General features: G+C 33.1%; 1 protein-coding gene across 13 annotated transcripts in view; it reads left to right on the plus strand.

The window, feature by feature from the left end:
- The window catches only part of KCNT2 (potassium sodium-activated channel subfamily T member 2), a 363444-nt gene that overhangs the window by 198388 nt on the left and 143589 nt on the right, over positions 1-21467 (plus strand). For all 13 annotated transcript variants that reach the window (XM_019822157.3, XM_019822162.3, XM_019822163.3 and 10 more), the window contains one exon: positions 2589-2697. In XM_019822157.3, coding sequence (XP_019677716.1) covers positions 2589-2697 — 109 coding nt within the window. The remainder of the gene's footprint in view (positions 1-2588; positions 2698-21467) is intronic.

The following is a 21467-nucleotide window of genomic DNA, read 5'->3' on the forward strand; positions in this document are numbered from 1 at the left end:
ATACTTGTAGTCTGATACTGATGACGGCACACTTTCTTAGATTTCATTAATTGAAAAAGCCTTTATTTCACTTCTTTGAAGGATCTTTCTCTATAAAATAGTTTTTTCCTCCCCTCATTCTTAGAGTTTAGGATACTGTTTCCGTGTTACCTGGTTTCCATGATTGCTGATAAGAATCCTTGGTCACAAAACTGTGTTTCTTTGGCTGTTTTCAAAATATTGTCTTTACTTTTGGTTTTCAGTAATTTGACTACAATGTGATTAGTGTAGTCATCTTTTCATTTATGCAGTTGGGGATTTTCTGAGCTTCTTGAACTTGGAAAAGTATGCCTTTAACAAAATTGGGCAGTTTCTGGCTACTATTTCTTCAAATCATTTTCTGTTCTATTTTCTCTTTTGTGTTCTTCCTGGAAATCCAATTATATTATATAAGACATTTTTACATTGTTGCACAAGTCCCTGAAGTGTGTTTCTTCTCTATTCCTCTTCTCTTTGTTTTTCAAATTGGATAAATTCTGTTGATCTATGATCAAGTTCACTGACTCTTTCCTATGTCATCTCCAGTCTACTTCAAAGCCCATTCAGTGAATATTTTTCAGGTATTTTTGCTTTTTGTTTAATTAAAAAAAATATTTTTTAGCGGCACCTGGGTAGCTCAGGCAGTTAGGTGTTTGACTTTGGCCCAAGTCATGATCTCATGGTTTGTGGGCTCGAGCCCCATGTCGGGCTCTGTGCTGATGACAGCTCAGAGCCTGGAGTCTGCTTCGGATTCTCTATCTCCCTCTCTCTCTTTGCCCCTCCCCTGCTTGTGTGCTCACACCCACGCATGCGCTCTCTCTCTCAAATCAACAAATAAAAATTTTAAAAATATTTTCTATTAGTTTAGAGTTTTCCTCTATTTATTATGAGCATATTTCCTTTATCTCAGTGATGATATTTTTATTATCTGCTTTAAGCCCTAGTCTGATAATTCAAACATCTAGATCATCTAGAGGCTAATGTTTATTGGATTTAATTTTGTTTGTTTCCCATGAAATAAACAAATAGGTCACATTTTTCTGGCACTTCATATATTCAATAATTTTGCAGTGTATTCTGAATATTATATTATGTTGTGGAGACTTGGAGTCTCTTATATTCCTCCAAAGAATGTTGATAGTCTTGTTTTAGCAAGCAGTTAATTTGGTTCACTTGAATACAATCTCTCTTACCCTAGCATTTGGCAGTGATTCAAATCTCAGTTGAGATTGCTCTTATTCTGTCCCATGTATGCATGGTTTAGCGGTTAGCCAGTGTTGTATAAATTTATACACAGGATTTGTGGCTTCTGTTCTCTGCCTGTCCCTTTTCTGGGGTCTACCACCCATCCAGAATAATATTTAACCAAATACCGGGGCACCTCATGATCCAGCCAAGTTGATACATAAAATTAACCATCACACTGTATCAGGTTCATTGAATGTTTGCCTGGAAGACACACATTGTCCATTTATCCACTTTAGGAATTTGGAGTTACTATTCATCAACTTTCATGCCACTTAAAGTTACTAACTACCTACAGCAGCTTCTTTCTGCACTTCTTTACATAATCCCTTATATCCATTTATATTTTTAATTGCCCTCTTGTTTCCCTAACAGCATTGTCAAATAGAACTTCCTTTGATGATACAAATGCTTATATCTCCACTGTTCCATAAAGCTTTGGATTAGCCACATGTGGCTTTGAACACTTGAAATATGGCCAGTGTGACAGGGAAATAGAATGCTTAATTTTAGTTACTTGAAATTTGGACAGCCACATGTGGCTAATGGCTACTCACTCCAAGGGCAGTGCTACCCTGGAAAATGTTTTTGTTTCCTTTTTCAAAATGTATTTTAGCTGACTCATTTCTCTAATAATTTGCTTTGATCTACTTAATGAATTAGGTAATAATTTATGGGGTCACACTATGTGTAAGATTTAATGTTAAGCAGGATTTTTATTCCTTTTCTAAATCTTAGCACCTTCTTTTTTTTTTTTTAATTGTCTTGGTATTTTTAATATCTGAAAGTTACTGATCTTTTCCAACTGACCCATGTAGAGTCAAGATTCTCTTACTTTTACTTTTATATAGAAACAAATTTTAAATAGTGTATTCTCTACATGTATGGTTGCTGTAGTCCTTCCTCTCTTGCCAATCTTTCTAAAAGTGTTAGAATTGTTATAAATCCATATTTTTTCCATGGAAACTGTTACTAAAAACTATTAGTTGTGCTGCATTGTTGAAGGCTTCTGACCCTCAACTATTTTCCAAGAAGAGTACTTTTAAGTTTTTGAAGAAACTTTCCTCTTACTCTCTGCTAATTTTTTAAGTGGTGGTAATTAGCACTGATTGAATTAGATATTGTTAATCTCTTTTGTAGAAATAATAAATATATTTACAAATAAGTCCTTGAATTAATTATTTTGTATGTTTGTATGTTTAATTAAAATATGTTTAACTTTAAGTTGTGGATGTGCGCATTTAACACACTGGTTGATTATTTTTACTTTATGTAGTATAAATTTTTCATTTTATTTCATGATATTTTGATATTTATCATTTCAGGACCACCAAACAATTTTGAGAGCATGGGCTGTAAAAGATTTTGCTCCAAATTGCCCTTTGTATGTCCAGATATTGAAGCCTGAAAATAAATTTCATATCAAATTTGCTGGTAAGTTTAATTTCAAATTTCAAATTGGATGGTAAGAGATACGTCTCTGAAATTAGTGGCAACTTAATATATTCATGAATGTATAGAATAGAGGGATTCCTTTTATCATCTACTTGTTATAAAAGAAGTTACTCACTTTAAAAAGTGGCAAGATAATATTTTGGGAGTGTATCTTTAATTTTTTATATAACTTGGTGATTTTAGCAACTGAATTTCCTGGATATCTTGATAAGACTATAAGTAGATTAGCACTTATAGTTTTATGCATAATATAAACACAGGTTTCAAATGCTATGTATCTATTAATTTATTCTTATGTTTACACAGATAGATAGTGTTTTGCTATAGATTATTTAATACACAAGTAAACTTCCCATGCATTAGAGTACTACTGAAATGTATTCAAGTACAAATAGATTTATTTAGAGATAGATTTTGAAAACATTTCAAGAAAAACATACATGTGAGTTTTTCATAGAGACACTGCTTTTGAAGTAATTTCATCTGAGATTATACTTTAAACTGTTAGGAAATTGAACAGTAAGATGATACTTTAATTTTTTCTTAAATGTTTCTGTGGGAACTAATTTTGATCCAGACAGTAATTTATATTCATGTAAAAAAAAAACAACTTTGTTTTTTTAACATTTCAACTTCATAATTGAAGCTGAAACACCATTAAGATGTAAACCATTTTAACTATGCGTTAGCAAAATGTATTTCCTTCAGAAGGTGTGTTTACATATCTTATAATGTTTACCTATTGGTATATGATTTTTAGTGAAAAAATTATAAGCACTAAGAAATTTCTAAATAACAAAAAATATTGCCATTCAATTTGCTCTGTTTTTTTATCTTTTAACTTTGTTTCTAATGGCATCATTTTTTTTTTCCTAAAATTTATTGTAAACAAAGCAATGGCTCTCAACTATGGCAGCATTTAAGTATCTGTCTGGAAGGTTTTTTTAAGTACTAATAACTGATTAAAATTGTGATGATGGTGCCAGGGCATTTTTAAGCCTGTTCCCTAAACTGAAAATTAAAAATAACAGCACCTCCTTTGTAAATGACTTTGTGAAATTTAGTGGAAAATACATGTAAATTCTCCATCTGCTACCTGTTACATATTTAATTAGCATTAAAGAAATACCAATTGTTTATTTAAAAGACCTTTGCAACTAAGCTGCTCCCTTTTTATTGTTATTTAGCAAAAGGAATATTTTTATAAAATTCTTATCATACCTGATAATGACTTCTAATGATATAATTTTTTAAGAAGGTGGTAATGGCATAAGCATCAGACCAAGTCCTAAAAATGAGAATTTAAATTTGAGTGCCACCACTTAAGATTTAGGTAGGCAAATTAGAGTTCTGAACCCCATATTTCTTTTTTGTTAAATTAGGTATCGTAATTATGATGTCTTTATTCCATTAGTTAGGATTAACAGTAAGAATTAAATAATATCGGAAACATACTAGGTGCTCAATAAATGGAAATCGAATGTGGATCATAATTTTGAATGTGTTATTACTAAATTTCAGAATAGACTTTTGTTCTTTTCCCTTTCTTAGCAGGCCATAGATAGGCTCACAACAGATAGATCAAACTCACTGAAACAGTCCACTTTACAAACAAGAAATTACAAAGACTATTTGTATCGATTCTCTTTCATATTCTTATTTTGCCATTTTTTTGATAAACCCATTGAAATGAATGAAATAGTTAAAAATTCTATCCTGATAGTGTATCACAATATATCTAATTTATGGCACCTGCTGAAATTCCTCTTAATGATGTCTGTATTCTTTTATGGCTGAGATTACAACATCTCAGAGGAACTCTTTTCTTATATTATAAAAAGATGAAAGCATCCTAGTTTCATTAAAATGCCATAAGACAGTTTGCGGTGATGTATGAGACTCTGCAACCAATATAATATATTTTACATCTCAGCATGAGGTTAAAAGATTATGGACTTTGCATTTCAAAAGGAAGTGTATCAAGCTGTCACTTAGTTTGTATGGAAGATTGTTAAAATAATGGTCTTCAATGAACCATGTTCCCTGTGTCTATGTCCTATGTTGATGGAACCTTGCAGCTTATGCCATTAAGAGATGAAATGCAATTCCCCACCACTTGAATAGGTGCTGGTCTTGTGACTTGCTTTGCCCAATAGAATGTGACAAAAGTTACACTGTATGACTTCAGAGGCTAAGCCTTAAAAGTCTATGCTTTTGCTTTCCCTTCACTGGAACATTACCCAGAGACTGCATGTAAAGGATCCCAATTTAGCCTCCCTAAAGATGAACAATCACTTGGAAAATGAGACTTATCCATCCTAGGCATCCTACCTCTCTAGCTCCTGACTTGCCCACAGCCAACCCAAGGAGTCATGTTAACCTACAGAATTTTGAGAAATAAAAGTGTTGCTTGCTTTAAGTCACTATGCTTTGTAGTTATTTGTTATTTGGCAATAGATAACAAATACCATTTGTAATAAAATAATATTTGCATTACTTTTAAACCATATCATTTGATAATATTTATATTACTGTCTTTTCATTCTTATAAATGTTAAATAGCACAATTCTAATTATCACAGGATATAAAATGAGATGATTTTATTTTTTTTATTTACCTTAAAATGTTTGTTTATTTTGAGAGACAGAGCGCATGCATGAGTGAAGGAGGCATAGAAGAGAGAGAGAGAGGGAGAGAGAGAGACTCTCAAGCAGGCTCCATGCTGTCAGCACAGAGCCCATTATGAGGCTTGGTCTCAGGAACCATGAGATCATGACCTGAGCCAAAATCAAGTCTGACACTTAATCAACTGAGCCACGCAGGTGCCCTGTTTCTCTTTATTTAAATAGCCCCTTTAATACACCCTAAATGGTGGCACTACTACTATGACTATTAAGTTATATATTTTTAAAAAGTAAATCCATGTTTTTAAAAAAGGAAAAGAAGAAACGTCAAAATTTGGGTTATGAGTTTATAAAATATTAAAAAATAGAAACAATATAGCAACGTACCAATTATTCCTTTATACAGATCTACCTTTCCTATCATGTATGGATCCTTTTCTTCTGAACAAAATGACTATAGGCATTCATTAAGGTAAACTATTGACTTGTTAAAATATCATTTGAATGAATTATTATATCATTAATTATAATTAAAATAATCCTCTACACTTTGATGAGAGTTACAGGGGAAAAGTCTAGGTGGGCTTGATTTCAGCAGCAGAAAAGATATGGTTTTATTCATTTCACCAAGACAGGAAAGTAAAAATAGTAAGTCTAGAGATAGAAAGTCCTCAGTAGAATAATAGCTATGATACAGAATTTCTGAATATAAACCCACGCACACTACAAATTTCAATGAGATTCAATAGCATAAAAATATACTTCATAGATAATTTGATTATTTTAATGACCACAAGTTTCCTAAGAAGAAAATAAACTCAAACAATCTCATACAACAAGTTTACTTTCAGCAATTTTCCTTTTTATAATAAATTTGTCAAAGTAAAGAAACTGATATTGGGAAATCTGTAAAGAGACCATCTTCAGTCAAATCTTCATTCTATTATATAGTAACTGCATGATCCCAAGCTCCTTAATTTCTCTTGACTTGAGTTTTTTTTAATTTATTTATATTTTTTAATTTTAAAGAGAGAGAGAGAAAGCAAGCAGGGGAGGGGCAGAGGGAGAGAGAGAGAGAGAGGGAATCCTAAGCAGGTTTCATGCTCAGCATGGAGCCAAGTGCGAAGCTTGATCCCACAACTCTGGGATCATGACCTGAGTCAAAATCAAGAGTCAGTCATTTAATTGGCTGAGCCACCCAAGCACCTCTCAACTTGAGTTCTTTGATATAGAAGAAGAGGATAATAAGGGAAACTATCCCATAGGGTTGTTATGATAAAAAAATATTCAAAAGAACATCAACCACTAGTAATTGGTACCTATCAAATTGATGATTATCATTAATCTTAAATGTCTATTTCTCATCCTAACAAAACTGTGTTACCCTTGTTTCCAGGAAAAGTAACTGAGGATTGCTCATAATGTTTTACAAATTGCTAATTATAGTAAATATTCAAAAAACACATAGTTCTCAGCTTGCACATGTTTTCCAGAAAATAGAAAAAAAAGATATTTCCCAGACTCATTTTATGAGGCTATCCTAGCCATGATACAAAATTCATTGAAGAGAGTATAAGAAATGATTAGAGACCAATTTAGTATATAAAATATACTACAGAAGTAACAAAGTAATGTATTTAAAAAATAATATTACCAAGCTGAAATTATTGTAGAAAGAGATCTTTATGTTAAAAGAGAAATTAGTATCATGATTTTAATGCATACAAAAAAAGCATTTGTGAGAGGATTCAGTATCGATTTACAATTAAAAAAAAAGAAAGAAACAGGGTTAGAAAGCCATGAGGAAAACATTCATTAAGCTAAGGAAAATTATCTACAAAATAACCTAGAGGAATAAAGAACATTTACTGACCACATATTGAAAGTTTACCTTTAAGAGTACGTTCAAACAAAGGTGCTTACTAAAACCACTTTTACTCAGCTTTTTCCTGGAAATCCTAAGGAGTGCAGTAAGATTACAAAAATAAATAAAAGTAGTAAGCATTGAAAAGCATGAAATAAAATTGCCATTATTTATATAAGATTATATAATATATAATTGTACATATATTCCACTAAGAAAAAGGGGATCTTATACATTTATATGATTTCCAAAATTAAATCTCTGCCTCAGTATTCACTATGAGCTTCAGTCTTGTATGTCCAACTGTACAGTCAGTATCTCCCATTAGGTTTCTAACAGTTGTCTCAAAATTAAGATATCTAGAAATATTTATTGATTCTTCCTGACTTGAAATCTGTTTCTGTCTCTTTCTTCCCCCAAACCTATGAGTCATCCTTCCATTGTTTGCATTCAATCCATCAAGTCCTACAGGGCAGACTCCCTGAGTATCCCAGGCTTATCCACTGACACCACACTAGGCCATGCCATGATCATGGCTGTGTCAGAACACTCCACTTTTCTTCTTTCCTGGGTGTCCACGATTTCTGCCTATAAGCTTACTGGTGCTCTTCATATTCCTCAGCACATTTGCAACAGCAATCACTGTTTGTGTGTTATGGTCGGCAGCTATACCTTTGTACCTCTAACGTCAACCTAAACTCACTAGTTTCCTTTTTGCAGTATATCAATGCCAACATTATTTTACAATATCATTATTTTTAAAAGATTCTTCCTGGTGGATTATTTTTGTCAACCTCTGGAGAACAAAAGTCAAATGGTACTATAGCTTTGGTTGTGTTAAATCTCTTTTCCAGTGAGAAATATTTTTTATCAATACACTTCTTTTTTAAGAAGTGGCAGTTGGTACTGAAACATAGGAAGAAGTAATGGCAGTGTTCCATAGCTATGACTAATATAAAAATGTGGTTTTGTAACATCTTGTATTCTTTGTCAGCTTCTTGTAGGACTAGCAATTCTAGTAGAGTGCCTCCAAGGTCATATATGTGATCTGAAATCACCTAGAAAAAAGGACTCCACATTATTAAGCCCTTCACAGATTTTCTCCTCCGTGGCAAAACCATGATGAAAAAGGAAAACATTATAATAGTTCAGCTTTCAGACATGTTTCTGTAGATTTTAATCAGAATAAAACCAAGCCCATATCTCTTTCTTCACTCTGTATTCCAAAAATCATTAAAAAAGAAAACATGAAACAAGACAAACATAAGAAAAAAATGTGGTATACTAGGAAAAGAACTGCTTTATTGAAAATCCTTGAATGAACTATGCTGTCCAATTATTTGAATCTAAAAGAAGTTTGCTATTTGTCTCCTAGTCAGATGAAATTACTCAGAAAATCAGTGGGAGGTGAATTCCTGTTATATGAGTAAATTCATTGCTAAATTTACGCTGCCTCTATCTTCACCCCCCAAATAAAGGGTTATGTCACCTGTGAGTGAATATTCAATTCCCTTTCTTTTGTCAACAAACTTTCAACATTCTGGGTCCTTGAAAATTTTCTACGTCATTTTAACAGAATGTAAGAAGACCTAAAAATTAAATTGGTAAATTTTCACCTATAGATAGGCGTGAGGAATGTTAATAAATTTGTAGGAGTAGAAAATGTAAAAGAGTAAAGAACATAAAAATCAATTTGTAGGTTGTGAATTTTCTATAAATTTTATTTTCCATGCTTTGACTATGATATTTCATAAGAGAATTTGAGTTAAAGTACATGAATGAAAGGAAGAATCGTACCTCAAGAGTAAAGTGTTGACTGAATGAAATTCTCTCTACTTCACAGCTTAAACATGCCTAGAAGAATGATTCATTATACTAGAACAGTAGGAGTTGGTTCTGGGAATTAAAAAAAAAAGATTTCAATTGCAATACAAGTTAAAAGTATAGACAAAAATATTTTTAACAATACCATTGACAATATTGTAGAAACTTATATCTTTCTTATAGTAGGTAGTTGTGGCTATCATTATAAAAGCAATATTGTTTACAGTATGCACATATGTGCACATGTCTGTGCCCACACAAACACAGATCTTGGAGAAATAATTTGACTAAAAACTGAAGGTCTTATCTCAATTTAGTCACCATTAATTTTTTTGCTGAAACACCAGACATTCCAATGCCTCACTTTTTTCTACCCGAAAAAGAGAGTAGAAAAATATTTCCAAGTAATATAAATATTGCAAATTATCTCAGCTGTTTCTAAATAACATATGTAAGTGCAATGCTTGACTTTCACCAAATGGTAAGGTGTGAGTTTTTCATGCTGAATAATTTCTTCATTTCCCATATAACACCCACATAGATATCATTTTAAATTTCATTCTTACAACCTACTTAAGAACATAATGCTTTGAATTCCTATTTTTTTCAAAAGATAAGTTACCACAATTTTTAAAATTCTTCATTTTCAGGTGGAAATATTTTTTCTTTGATTTTGTATTATGATACAGATTATCAGAAGCCACTTAACCTAAGGTCTGTTCAAAACCAGCACAATTTGGAGAGTCTTTAAATTTTTTTCTTTCCTCACTATTTTTTACTTTGCAAAAAATCAAACATATACAGTTTAAAATTACACAATGAAAACCTGTATTCCCTCCATTTACATTCAGCAATTAACATTTTCCCACATTTGCTTAATCTTGCCTCCCTGCAGACACATACTCACACACACACACACACACACACACACACACACACACACACACAGATACGCACACAGATATGCACGTATTTTTAACTTCAGCATGCTTTTCCTAAGAATGACATTCTGCTGTGTACCCACAATAACATTTTTACCTCTGAGAAGATTAAATAATTTCATGGATCTGGTTCATGTTTAAATGTTGTCAGTTGTTCCCCAAATATCTTTTATAAGTGTATGGTACTATTCAGTATTAAATCAATATTCCATTTTTTATTTCATTTGCTTTTTAATTTTTTATTGAAATAATTAAATTTGGAAGATTAGTATATACAGTATAGAGCATTCCCATATACCCTTCATATCACACAGCTTCCTGGGATGTTAATTTCTTATATAATCATGGTACATTTAATCAAAGCTAAAAATTAACATTGGTGTAAATTATTCCTTAAGTGAAATATTTTCTAGTATTTCATTCCTCTTAACAAAAATATAGGTAACTTACTTGCTTTACTTTTTTATAGTTTCTAAGATTTTAATTTGTGGGTCTATTAAATAACCAAACCAACTTTCCTGTTTGTTCTCTTTGACACTTGATTAAATTGCCATTGAACATTAGGTATTTCAAGCCATTTTCTTGTGGGGCACTTAAAATTTAATGAACTTGAAGCATCTTTATATTTTTCTCCATTAATTTTCTTATAGTCTTATATTTCTCCAAGACTCAATTTCATGGTTCTGAAAGCCAGAGTAGCATATTTCTTCTTCTGTCTTTGGAAAGTGCCAGGCATTTTCTATCATATCCTAGATCTATGATTTTCAGTCTGTAATGTAGTTTCTTAATAACAATGATTTATAAAGAATAACAGGTATATCATCTTGCACCCACATTTACTCATTCAAACAATGTTATTAAGTCCTACTGTGAACAATTTGTTATTCTAGGTACTAGTAGTATGATGATAAATCAGATGGACTAGCTGTCTATTCCAATGGCCGGTTTTCTCATTTTCCTTATCTTTCACCCTTTTTATCAAGAATGAGCCAGTGTACTTTTACATTTTGCCCGAGAATACTACTCTAACAGAGCCTGTTCTTTCTATATAGAGCTTCTACTATGACCTTATGATCCTCCTCTCCTGCCCTTGCCACCCTCCATATATATCAAAACTCATGATTCCATTTCTGTTCTAGTCTTATCAGATTTTGCTTGATGAGATTAGTCAATCTGATAGACCTATTTTACGTAAAGTTTTTATAATTTAATATAATACCCTCATCTCTGGAGTAATTATGTTTGTATTGAAAAGTCTCTTAAAATAAGACTTTTAACCCCCAAAGAATGAAATCCTAATATAAAGATTATGGCAAATATTATCACAGGATATTTATCTAATGTTGCCTCAAAACATGTATGACAGGATGCTGTGCACACACAAGCATGTGTTTGGGGATGGGTGGAGAGAGACTGTGAATTAGCCTTTACTAAAGAATTGGAATGTTGCAGGAGATTAATGAAAGTTATTGTTGAAGGTATAACATTTTAACTAGATAATAAAGTAACTCCAGGGGACTTGTGGAGTGCAGTGGACAGGACACAAAGGGTCTCATAGGGGTGATTATTTAGGAAGCTATTAGAGTGTTCAGGTGAGAGAGACTGAGTGATTGAACCAGAGTAGTGATGATGGATGTGGAAAGTGAGAAAGATTCATGAATCATTTCAGATATATTCTGTGGACCAGATCATCACTTAACTATGGGAGCCAAAGATAGTGAGAAATCAGTTTATTTGATTTTTGCCACTCTCCTCTCTTTTTTTGTATATCTTCCCGTTTAATATAAATTGTATTATAGCAGTTTATGAATTGATTTGTAGCTTGCTTCGATTTTCATTTAACTCCTGAGTAGGAGTTTCTTTTTTTTTTTTTTTAAAGATTTTGTTTTTGAGTAAGTCTCTACACCTAATGTGGGGCTTGAACTTACAACCCCAAGATGAAGAATTGCAAGCTCTACTGACTGAGCCAGCTGGGTGCCTCTAGCTAGAATAGGAGTTTCTTAAATGCTCTTCAGTGACATGCACAGTGCTCAACTCATAGTATCTTATTATTACTAGCATATAGGCTATATTATAAGATTTAAAAACTTAAAAGATCTATTAAGAATGTTCAGAAGTAGTACTATAACTCAGTAAAATACAAATATGCAATAATATATAAAATAGTAAAAAGGAAAAAATATTGCAATCCCCCCCCCCCCCCCCCCCCCCCCCCCCCCCCCCGTGTAGGGAAAAACCTAAAAACCTGATTCTTCCCTACTGTGTTTTCTCCCTGGTGAGACTACTTCACTAATCACATAGGAACATCACTTCTGACTCTCTGGTTACCAAATATGTAGAGGTGTCTTCCCCATATCAAGCAGTTCTCTAGGATACCAGCTGAATGTCTTACAGTTCAACTCAAGTCTGACTCTACCCAGAGATAGCATCAGATCCCACACGGGAGGGCTCAGGGACTGCCCTTCCCCCACCCCTTTCAGAGGCCATTTGCATGTCCAGGTTGTCACCTGTGCTTCTGCTGACCAACATTTGGCTATAGGTTGCAAGTCCCAGCACCCCCTTCTTGGGTTTGATTGATTTACTAGAGTGGCTCAAAGAACTCAGGGAAATATTTACTTACATCATTTACTAGTTTAATAAAGGGCATGGTAAAGGATACAGAAAACAACCAGATGAAAAGATTCATAGGGTAGAGGTCTGGGAGGGTCCCTTGTGCAGGAGTTTCTGTCTTTATGGAGTTGGGGCATGTCACCTTCCCAGTGTATGTATGTGCCAACCTGAAAGTTCTCCTAACCCCCTACTGTTGGGATTTATGGATGCTTCCTCCTGTGGGCATGATCAATGATAACTCCATTTCTGGGCTGCCCCTATCCTCTCTCTGGAGGAGGGGGAAGGTGGAACTGAATCTTCTAATCTTCTAATCATGATTTGGTCTTTCTGGGGACCAGCCCCCATCTAGGAGTTATCCAGGAACCCATCCAAAGTTGCTTCATTAGAACAAAAGAGGCTCCTGGCATTCTTACCATTTCAGAATTTACAAGGGTTTTAGGAGACCTGTGTCAGGGAGTAAGTCAAAGACCAATATTAGAACAAAAGAAACTCCTAGGGCTCTTATCCCCCAAGAAATACAGCATTTCAGAAGCTCTGTTCCAGGAACTGTAGACAGGTATCTATCTATCATCTATCTATCTGTCTATCTATCTATCTATCTATCTATCTATCTATCTATCTATCATCTATCTATCATCTATCTATCTATCTATCTATCTATCTATCTATCTATCATCTATCATCTGTCTATCTATCTATCATCTATCTATATGTATATATCTGACATATATATGTCTTTCAGATATGAAAGTAATGTTTCATCATATAGTAAACAAAGTTGTGGAGTAGAAGAGTGAATTAGAGTAAGAGCATCAGAAATATAAACAGATTCCTGTAATTTTTTCTGCATCATTTCATTTTTTTCCTTGAGCAGCATTTCATATTAAAATGTGTGTTCTTAGAATGCTGTGCTAGAGGTAATTTTAGAATTGCCTGATGGGGAGCACAGGTATGAGTTTATTTGTTTAAGTAGTAAAAGGATGTATAGATAGAAATCCAGAAAGGATAGAGACATCACTAACATCTGTTTACACAGTTACATGAAGGTTTCATAAGGAAGTAGAATCAGTTGCATACAACATTTAAGTAGAAGGACATTTATTAAATTTTATTGTAAGGATAAATGTAGAAGGAAACAACAATGTCTAGCCATATGAGCATAGATACACAAGATACATGGATGTGGTGTGTATATGTATTTTCCAACCAAAAGTCATTATTAGATTATATTAAAATGAGAGGCAATACAAATGAAATAAGTAAGATATGGAATTACTTAAGGTAACAATTTTATTAATATAATTCATGTATAATGAATTGTATTTCATTTTTATATAGAAACATATTATTAGCTAGAAGGTGATTTTGCTGATAATGTTGTTTTTTAATTTGTTTATAGATTTTATATTTTTACATTTTTTTCACACAAGGTCCAAATTATTAAGTATAATTAATGCCATGAAAATATTTATAAATCGTTATATCTAAGCAGGGAACATGTTATCCACTTAATTACAGCTATAAAAATTATGTTTGTATAGACTATAATAATTTGTTAATGTGAACTAAAATATCATTATTAGGTAGGTAAAAGATAATGTATATAAATTTATGAATCTGTGAAATCAGCATATTGTTATATTTTATAACCCATGACAAATGCCATGTAATATTTTAATATAATAGTAACTTTCATTGGTGCCAAGTTCTCATTTAAGCCATCAAGCTATTCTGTAGCCCTATATTCATAGAGACAAAAACTGATGAGTCAGTACCTACTTCCTTCTTGAGAATGTTAACTTAGCTTCCAATGAAGGATGAAAAATAAGCAAAATTAAAAAGTGATAGCTGTTTTTAAAAATCACCAAGGTGAGTGTCATGAGCTTAGATAAGTTATTTCCAACAATTTTTGGAAGTTTATGTGTTTGAAAGTAAGAAAAAGAAATGTGTGATCTGTTGAAATTGTAGATTAGTAATTTTGATGAATTAGCTCCTCCATGGATTGTGTATTCAATATTCTTTGTTTTTCAGCGTACTAAGACTCACTTTTGTCAAGAACTAAAATAATAAGTAAATAAATAAAATAATACATCCTCAGTTACCATAAGAGAAGTTTTCCTGGACGTGGGCGATAAGCTTAAGATGATTATCTAGTGTAATTTCTAAGGTGAATAGTATGTGTCCTTTTATGATTTTTAATATGCAGTGCCAATTTGCTCTTCAGAAATGTATAACTTACTTTTGCAAAAGTAAGCAATATTCCTTTTAACTCTTTCCCCTTGGGCAAAGGAAAAATAATATTAAGAGTTCTCTTATTATAGTTACACTAATATTGGCAGCCAACATTTATATAATGCTTATTATGTTCAAGGACTACTGTTCTAAAACACTTTTTGTAGATGAAGTCAATTAGTTTTCATCACAACCTTATATTATAAAGTAATATGTTAGTTATCTATTGCTGTGTAACAAGCACAGAATTCTGTGGTATAAACAATAAACATTTATTATTTCACATTTTCTGTGGGTCAAGAATTTGAGAGAAGTAATAATCAGGGTATTTATGATGTTGCAATGAAGATGTCAGTTGGAACTACAGTTACTGAAGGCTGGACCTGCACTGGGAGATCTGTTTCCGGTGTGGTTCACTCTTTACTCACAAGTGCCAGTACTCACTTACTGGCAAGTTAGTGCTGGCTGTTGCAGGACGCCTCAGTTCTTTACTTTTTGGACTTTTTCTTGGGGCTACTTGAGTGTCCTTACAATGTGGCAGCTGACTTCTCCCAGAAAACATTGACCTAAAAGGCGGCAAGGCAGAAGCTACAATATCTTTTATGACATAGCTCTGGCTGTCCCACACTGTTATTTCCATGATATCCTATTGGTTACACAGATCAGCCCTATTCTGTGAATACCAGGATGGGAGAACCACTAGTGGCTGTCCAGGAGGCTTGCTACCATAAGTAGATTTTATTGGTATAGTTCACTCTCAAACAACACGAATTTGAGCTGCACGGGTCCACTTATATGTGTATTCTTTTATCCAATAAATAGAGGACAGTACTATAGTTATATTTTCCTTATCATTTTCTCAGTAACATTTTCTTTTCTCTAGCTTACTTTATTATACGAATACAGTATATAATATGTATATTATACAATTTCTCTGTTAATCCACTGGATGCTATTGGTAAGGCTTCTAGTCAATGGTAGACTATTGGTAGTTAAGTTTTAGGGTAGTCAGATATTACACGTGGATTTTCCATTTATGCAGAGGTTGGTGCACCTAACCCTTATGTTGTTAAAGGAACAGTAGTATTCTTGTTTTACAGATGAGGAAATTGAGACACAAAGATATTAAGTAAAGTGCTGATGAAGCCATACTAAGTGGTGGAACTAAGCCTTTAATCCATGTTCTCTGTCTCCAAAATGTGTGCTATTAAGAGATATGTGATATTGCTGTTAATAGTTCATTTTAATTTTCAATTATTGATTACTGACAGAGCTGTTCATTCACATGTATCTATTGTCCATTTAATTTGTGTGTTCATTCATATGTAAAATATAGCCCCGAACTCTTACTTTCTATAGAGGTGACTATTTTTCTTAGTGAATTATAGAGGTTTTTCATACTCTTAAGTTATGAACACTTTGATTTTTTAAAAATTGCATTTTTTTTTCAGTTTTCAAGTTGTCTTTGGATTATGTTTATGGTGCTTTTAACTAACAAAAGTTTTATCTCTTTTTGGCATTTTTGTGATTTTTGCCTCTAGATTGTCCATAGATTCATCATTTAATAGTTCAAATCAGTGTACTTTCCAGAAGTTACTTCCTTTTAGACAGAATTTGTAGCAACCTCTAGTATTGTCCCTTAAGGTCAAAAAGAGTGTATGGAGAGTGAATGACTAAAATGTCCAGTTTACTTTATTTCGTGGAATCCGTTGATATGAATATTATATTGAAGAATTGTGGGGGCTGTTTGGTGGAATTTTGGTGATATTGAGGCCAAGTAGGGAAGGACTCAGCTAGACAAAACATTTGGCTCAATTACCCATGAAATCAACCTCACTTTTTTTTTTTTTTAATTTTTTTTTTTCAACGTTTATTTATTTTTGGGACAGAGAGAGACAGAGCATGAATGGGGGAGGGGCAGAGAGAGAGGGAGACACAGAATCGGAAACAGGCTCCAGGCTCCGAGCCATCAGCCCAGAGCCTGACGCGGGGCTCGAACTCCCGGACCGCGAGATCGTGACCTGGCTGAAGTCGGACGCTTAACCGACTGTGCCACCCAGGCGCCCCATCAACCTCACTTTTGCATTGAGGAATTCCTTTTAAGTTACATATGCCCCCAGTAAAACTCAAATTTCAATCTTCTTTTGTCCTTTACTTTTACTTTGTTTAGATTGTTAGATGACCATCTAGTTGACAGTAGCAACTATCCATCTTTCTATCTATCTATCTATCTATCTATCTATCTATCTAGCATCTATCTATCATCTCTCCCCCCTCATATCTATCATCTATCTCTCTATCTAATCTATCACCTATCATCTATCTCTCTATCTTATCTATCTATCTATCTATCTATCTATCTATCATCTCTCTCTCTCCCCCCTCATATCTATCATCTATCTATCTAATCTATCACCTATCATCTATCTAATCTATCTATCTATCTATCTATCTATCTATCTATCTCCTATCTATCATCTATCTATCTTCTATATATCATCTACCTATCTATCATTTGTCATTTGATACAAACATTTTGGAGGAAAAGGGAAAGATTTGGTTATTATGGGAGACTGCCAAAAGGCGGGCAATAGCCAATAAGTATGTATTAAATGCCTAATCTAAGTGATGAAGTGAGAGCTTCTTCTGAAATTTTGTCCAGAGTAATGACACTAGCAAAAACAGCTGTCACAGATTACACATGACAACTATAAATATGGCTATGGGTTGTCATTTGCCTGGGAGGATCAGATAAATCATAGCATCTTCTTGTATTGTTAAAGGAAAGGTGTACACTCATATAAGCTCATATTTCCATTTATTCTCCATTTTTCTAAAACAAAAATATTACTTGGTATAGAAATTTATAATTTACTGCGTGGTGTCCTATGTTAGTTCAATCTGAAATTTATATTTTTATAAGGTAGATGTAAATAACTATACCTATTTGTCTAATATGTTACTAAGCATAGTTGCCTAAAGACTACATGCTTAAAGGCATGGGATTCAGACTTGTATTTTGTGACTCCAAATCTAATGATCTTTAAATAGAGTACAGGACAACATTTGTAACATTTTTCTACTTTATCATGCACTTTTACAAGTGCTAAGATATTATATTTAATCTTCATAAAATTTAATCTTGATTCAGAAGATCCATTTTCCGTTTAATTGGCAAGAATTCCTTGAGGGTTAGAGTGAAAGAGGTATGTAATGGAGTATTTACCTGGACTTGACATCATCGCAAATACTTCCAGTCTTACTTACACAATTCAAATCTCACAATACCCAGCCTCAATCTTCTGTGTTTCAATTTTGCTTATTCAACTATCCATTACTATCTAAACACACTCCTTCTGCCTCATTATGACTTTTGGTGCAGTGCTATTCAAAGTGTAGTCCAATGACAAGTTTTAGTCTACAGACTTTTGCTGGGCTACAAGTACATCAATTGAGAGTAAGCATTTAGAAACTTTGATAGCAATTTGACATCACTGTGACATCCAAGGGCATAATCAATGTGTTATCTCTTTGGAAAGTGAATAGACTCACATCAGAATCATAGGTGAGTGACACATGGCATGAGTTCTATATCAGCCATGCACAATAGACATGGATGGTGTCTGCAGTGGGTTGGAAATGAAGAAGAAGACAAAAATACTGGTTCTTCATCACAAATAGCTGAGGAGCATTGTTCTAATGCATCATCAATCTGGATTCTTCATGGGCCTCTCTTTCCTTTCTTCTCTTCTGCCCTCTTTAAACAACCTGAGCTCTGTGGGCTGTCATTTCAACCAAACTCATATCACTATAGTAATTTCCTTTATTTTTGAAAAGAAAGCATACACACAACAAGATCCTACATGGGTGGATCCTTTTTTTCCTGCTCCTTGGCTGAGCACCGCTGGGGAAGAAACATCACTTAGAGGGTCAGATTCGTGTCCTCGTAAACTCATTTGGGCAGCTCAGAAGCCATCTTAACTGAGTGGAATTTTTTCTTATCAAAACACTCTTTTGCTCTTGCAGTTACAATTTCAAACTTTATCTCATTTTTCCTAGTTTTCTGGAAACAATAAGTGAAAATTTCCTCAAGTTTTTGCTACCATATCTTCCAAATGTTACTTCATTTTCACTTATTACTCCCTGCTTTCCTTCTATTACAATACACTTCCCTTTAATCTGTATGCTGGATCTCATTGTCTCATAGTCTGTCAGCAACCTTGTAATATTTTCTCTCCCTAATCCTTAGACCTTTCTCTTTTTTTGTTAATTTAGTTTCCATAAAAGTTTATTCTCCTACCTCTGATTTTATTTTTAAGAAAATTACCTCTGTCCACTTTCTTCACCATTCAACTAACTTATTCTTAATTTACCCTTAAAATCTTAGTTTATTTTTTAAATTCTTTAAAGTTTGTTTATTTGTTATTTTTGAGAGAGAGTCAGCAGGGGAGAGGAGGGGAGAGAGGGAAAGAGAGAGAATCTGAAGTAGACCGCACTCTATCAGTGCAAAGCCCGATGGTGGGGCTTGAACTCACAAACGGTGAGATCATGACCTGAGCAGAAAGCAAGAGTTGTATGCCACAAAATCTTAGTTTAAACATCACTTCCTTGGGGATGCTTTTGTTGATTTGCCCCAGGGCAGGAAAGGTGTCCTTTTGTATCCCCTTATAGCACCTGCATTCATTCATTCATTCATTCATTCATCCATTCATTTATTGTAACAGTTATCACAGTATAAAGGTATATTTGCTACTTATGAATATAGAGATCTTTCAAAATCCCTTTGTATCAGTGACTCAAATCATTTTAGTCCAGCTGTGATTTTAGTGTGTATAATTACGAAGTGGTGAAATTGTTTTCAAGGTCAAATTTGACTTCATTCCTTCCAAACTCCTTCATGAAATGGTGGGTTTCAAGGAACATAGTGGTTGTATTTTTTTCAGTCATCAGTTTAATTTAGTGGCTGTTTGAGCCATTTGTCCCTCTGATAGCAAGCAGCAATCTTTAATGTGAGTTCAGGAGAAGGAAAAACCACTTGAATATATCACTTATTTTAATGTGTTTGGTAAATGAATTTTAAAGTTGTATAATTTTTGTGGAGTTTTCATAGGTAGTTTGAATTTAAATTAATAATGAGTTTAGGCAAGTTATTTTGCCTCTGAACATCTGATTCTTTATCTGAAAATGGTTTAACACAATATACATTATAGAGCTTTTGTGAGGTTTAGTAAAATATATACACATACACACATACATAAACACATACATATGTACATAAAAACTGAAATGCTGGTTGGTATTGTTATTACTATTAAGATGATTAAATGACTATATCATTAACCCTCATGACATCAATAACTATCATGAGCTAGTGAGGAAAGAATACTTTTGGCTAGAACATAAAGAAATAAGGATTCTGAGGACAATAATTTTTCAAAAACGATTAACTTCTGTTTTCTGACATGTGTAAAAGAAAGAGAGGTTAATAGAATTAAACTTTTGCACTAGAGTACAGGAAACTTGATTCTCCTTTTGAGCATTTAATTAGTATGATACTTTAAAATTGCAGCATTGAAATAATGCAGGGATTCAAGCAATAAGAAAATCAGGCAAGCTTTTTATACTCTTTTTTATTGAGGTGAAATAAATCTGTTTTATAGAATATTGCCAATCTCAGATGGAGTTGAATCCTATATATTTAATATGCATTCTTATATTTAGATCTTGTAAAACTAAATGACTTTTAAAGGTTTACTTAAATCTATTCTTAGCCAGTTAGTGGTTGCATGGCTCACAATCCTGGAATTGGCAAAAGTCTCTGATGTGTGCTCATGCATGTGTGTACATATATATGTGCACACACACACACATTCATCAATTGGTTATTTTATTGATTAAAGTGACAAAATCAAAATAAAGCTCAATTGTTAGAGATTATCCATTCTCTTCTAAGAAGAAAAAGCAATTTTCATAGCAATCGACCCACTCATGCTTATAAACCGTATAATAATAAGCAAAGGATATGTGAGAGTTTTTTATAACACAATTTGTTCAGTCCATGCAATAAACTTTTCCCCTTAAAATAAAAGCAAATAACATTCAATTTTTCAAGTTTATTCTGTTTTGTGTTTCTGTTTAAAAGCTCTTTTCCAAAGGATATTTGATTTCTGTAAATCACAACCCTGCCTTGGTTTAGTGCACTTTCCACTGTTGTTACTGCTTTCCAAAGACCTGTTACCTAGCAACTGCATGGAAGAAGCTTCTAGTATTTTAAATCATACAAGAGCTCAGAAAATACTGAGGCAGACTTTTAAAAAAAGATTCTGACTTGTTAAAATGTAATTAACAATTTTATTTTCCATAAAGTAAAAGGGACTTGAAAATAGATTTGCTTCATATGTATCTATTAATTTGTATATTTAAGTATAATGGCTTATCTAAAAGCCTTTGAATTTTTTAAAATAATAAACATCACAATAAAAAAGAAACTCAACATTTCACATAATCCTATTTTAAAAATCATAGTCCTTGAAAACTTTCCCACTCCTTGAGGTAGTTAGTATTAACAGTTTGGTTCCTGTTCTTACAATTTTTTGTGTTTATTCAGACATATATGTGAACATATGAACATACATGCAGAAGTCAGCATTTTT

The sequence above is a fragment of the Felis catus genome, chromosome F1, assembly GCF_018350175.1.
Source record: "Felis catus isolate Fca126 chromosome F1, F.catus_Fca126_mat1.0, whole genome shotgun sequence".
Taxonomy (NCBI): domain Eukaryota; kingdom Metazoa; phylum Chordata; class Mammalia; order Carnivora; family Felidae; genus Felis; species Felis catus.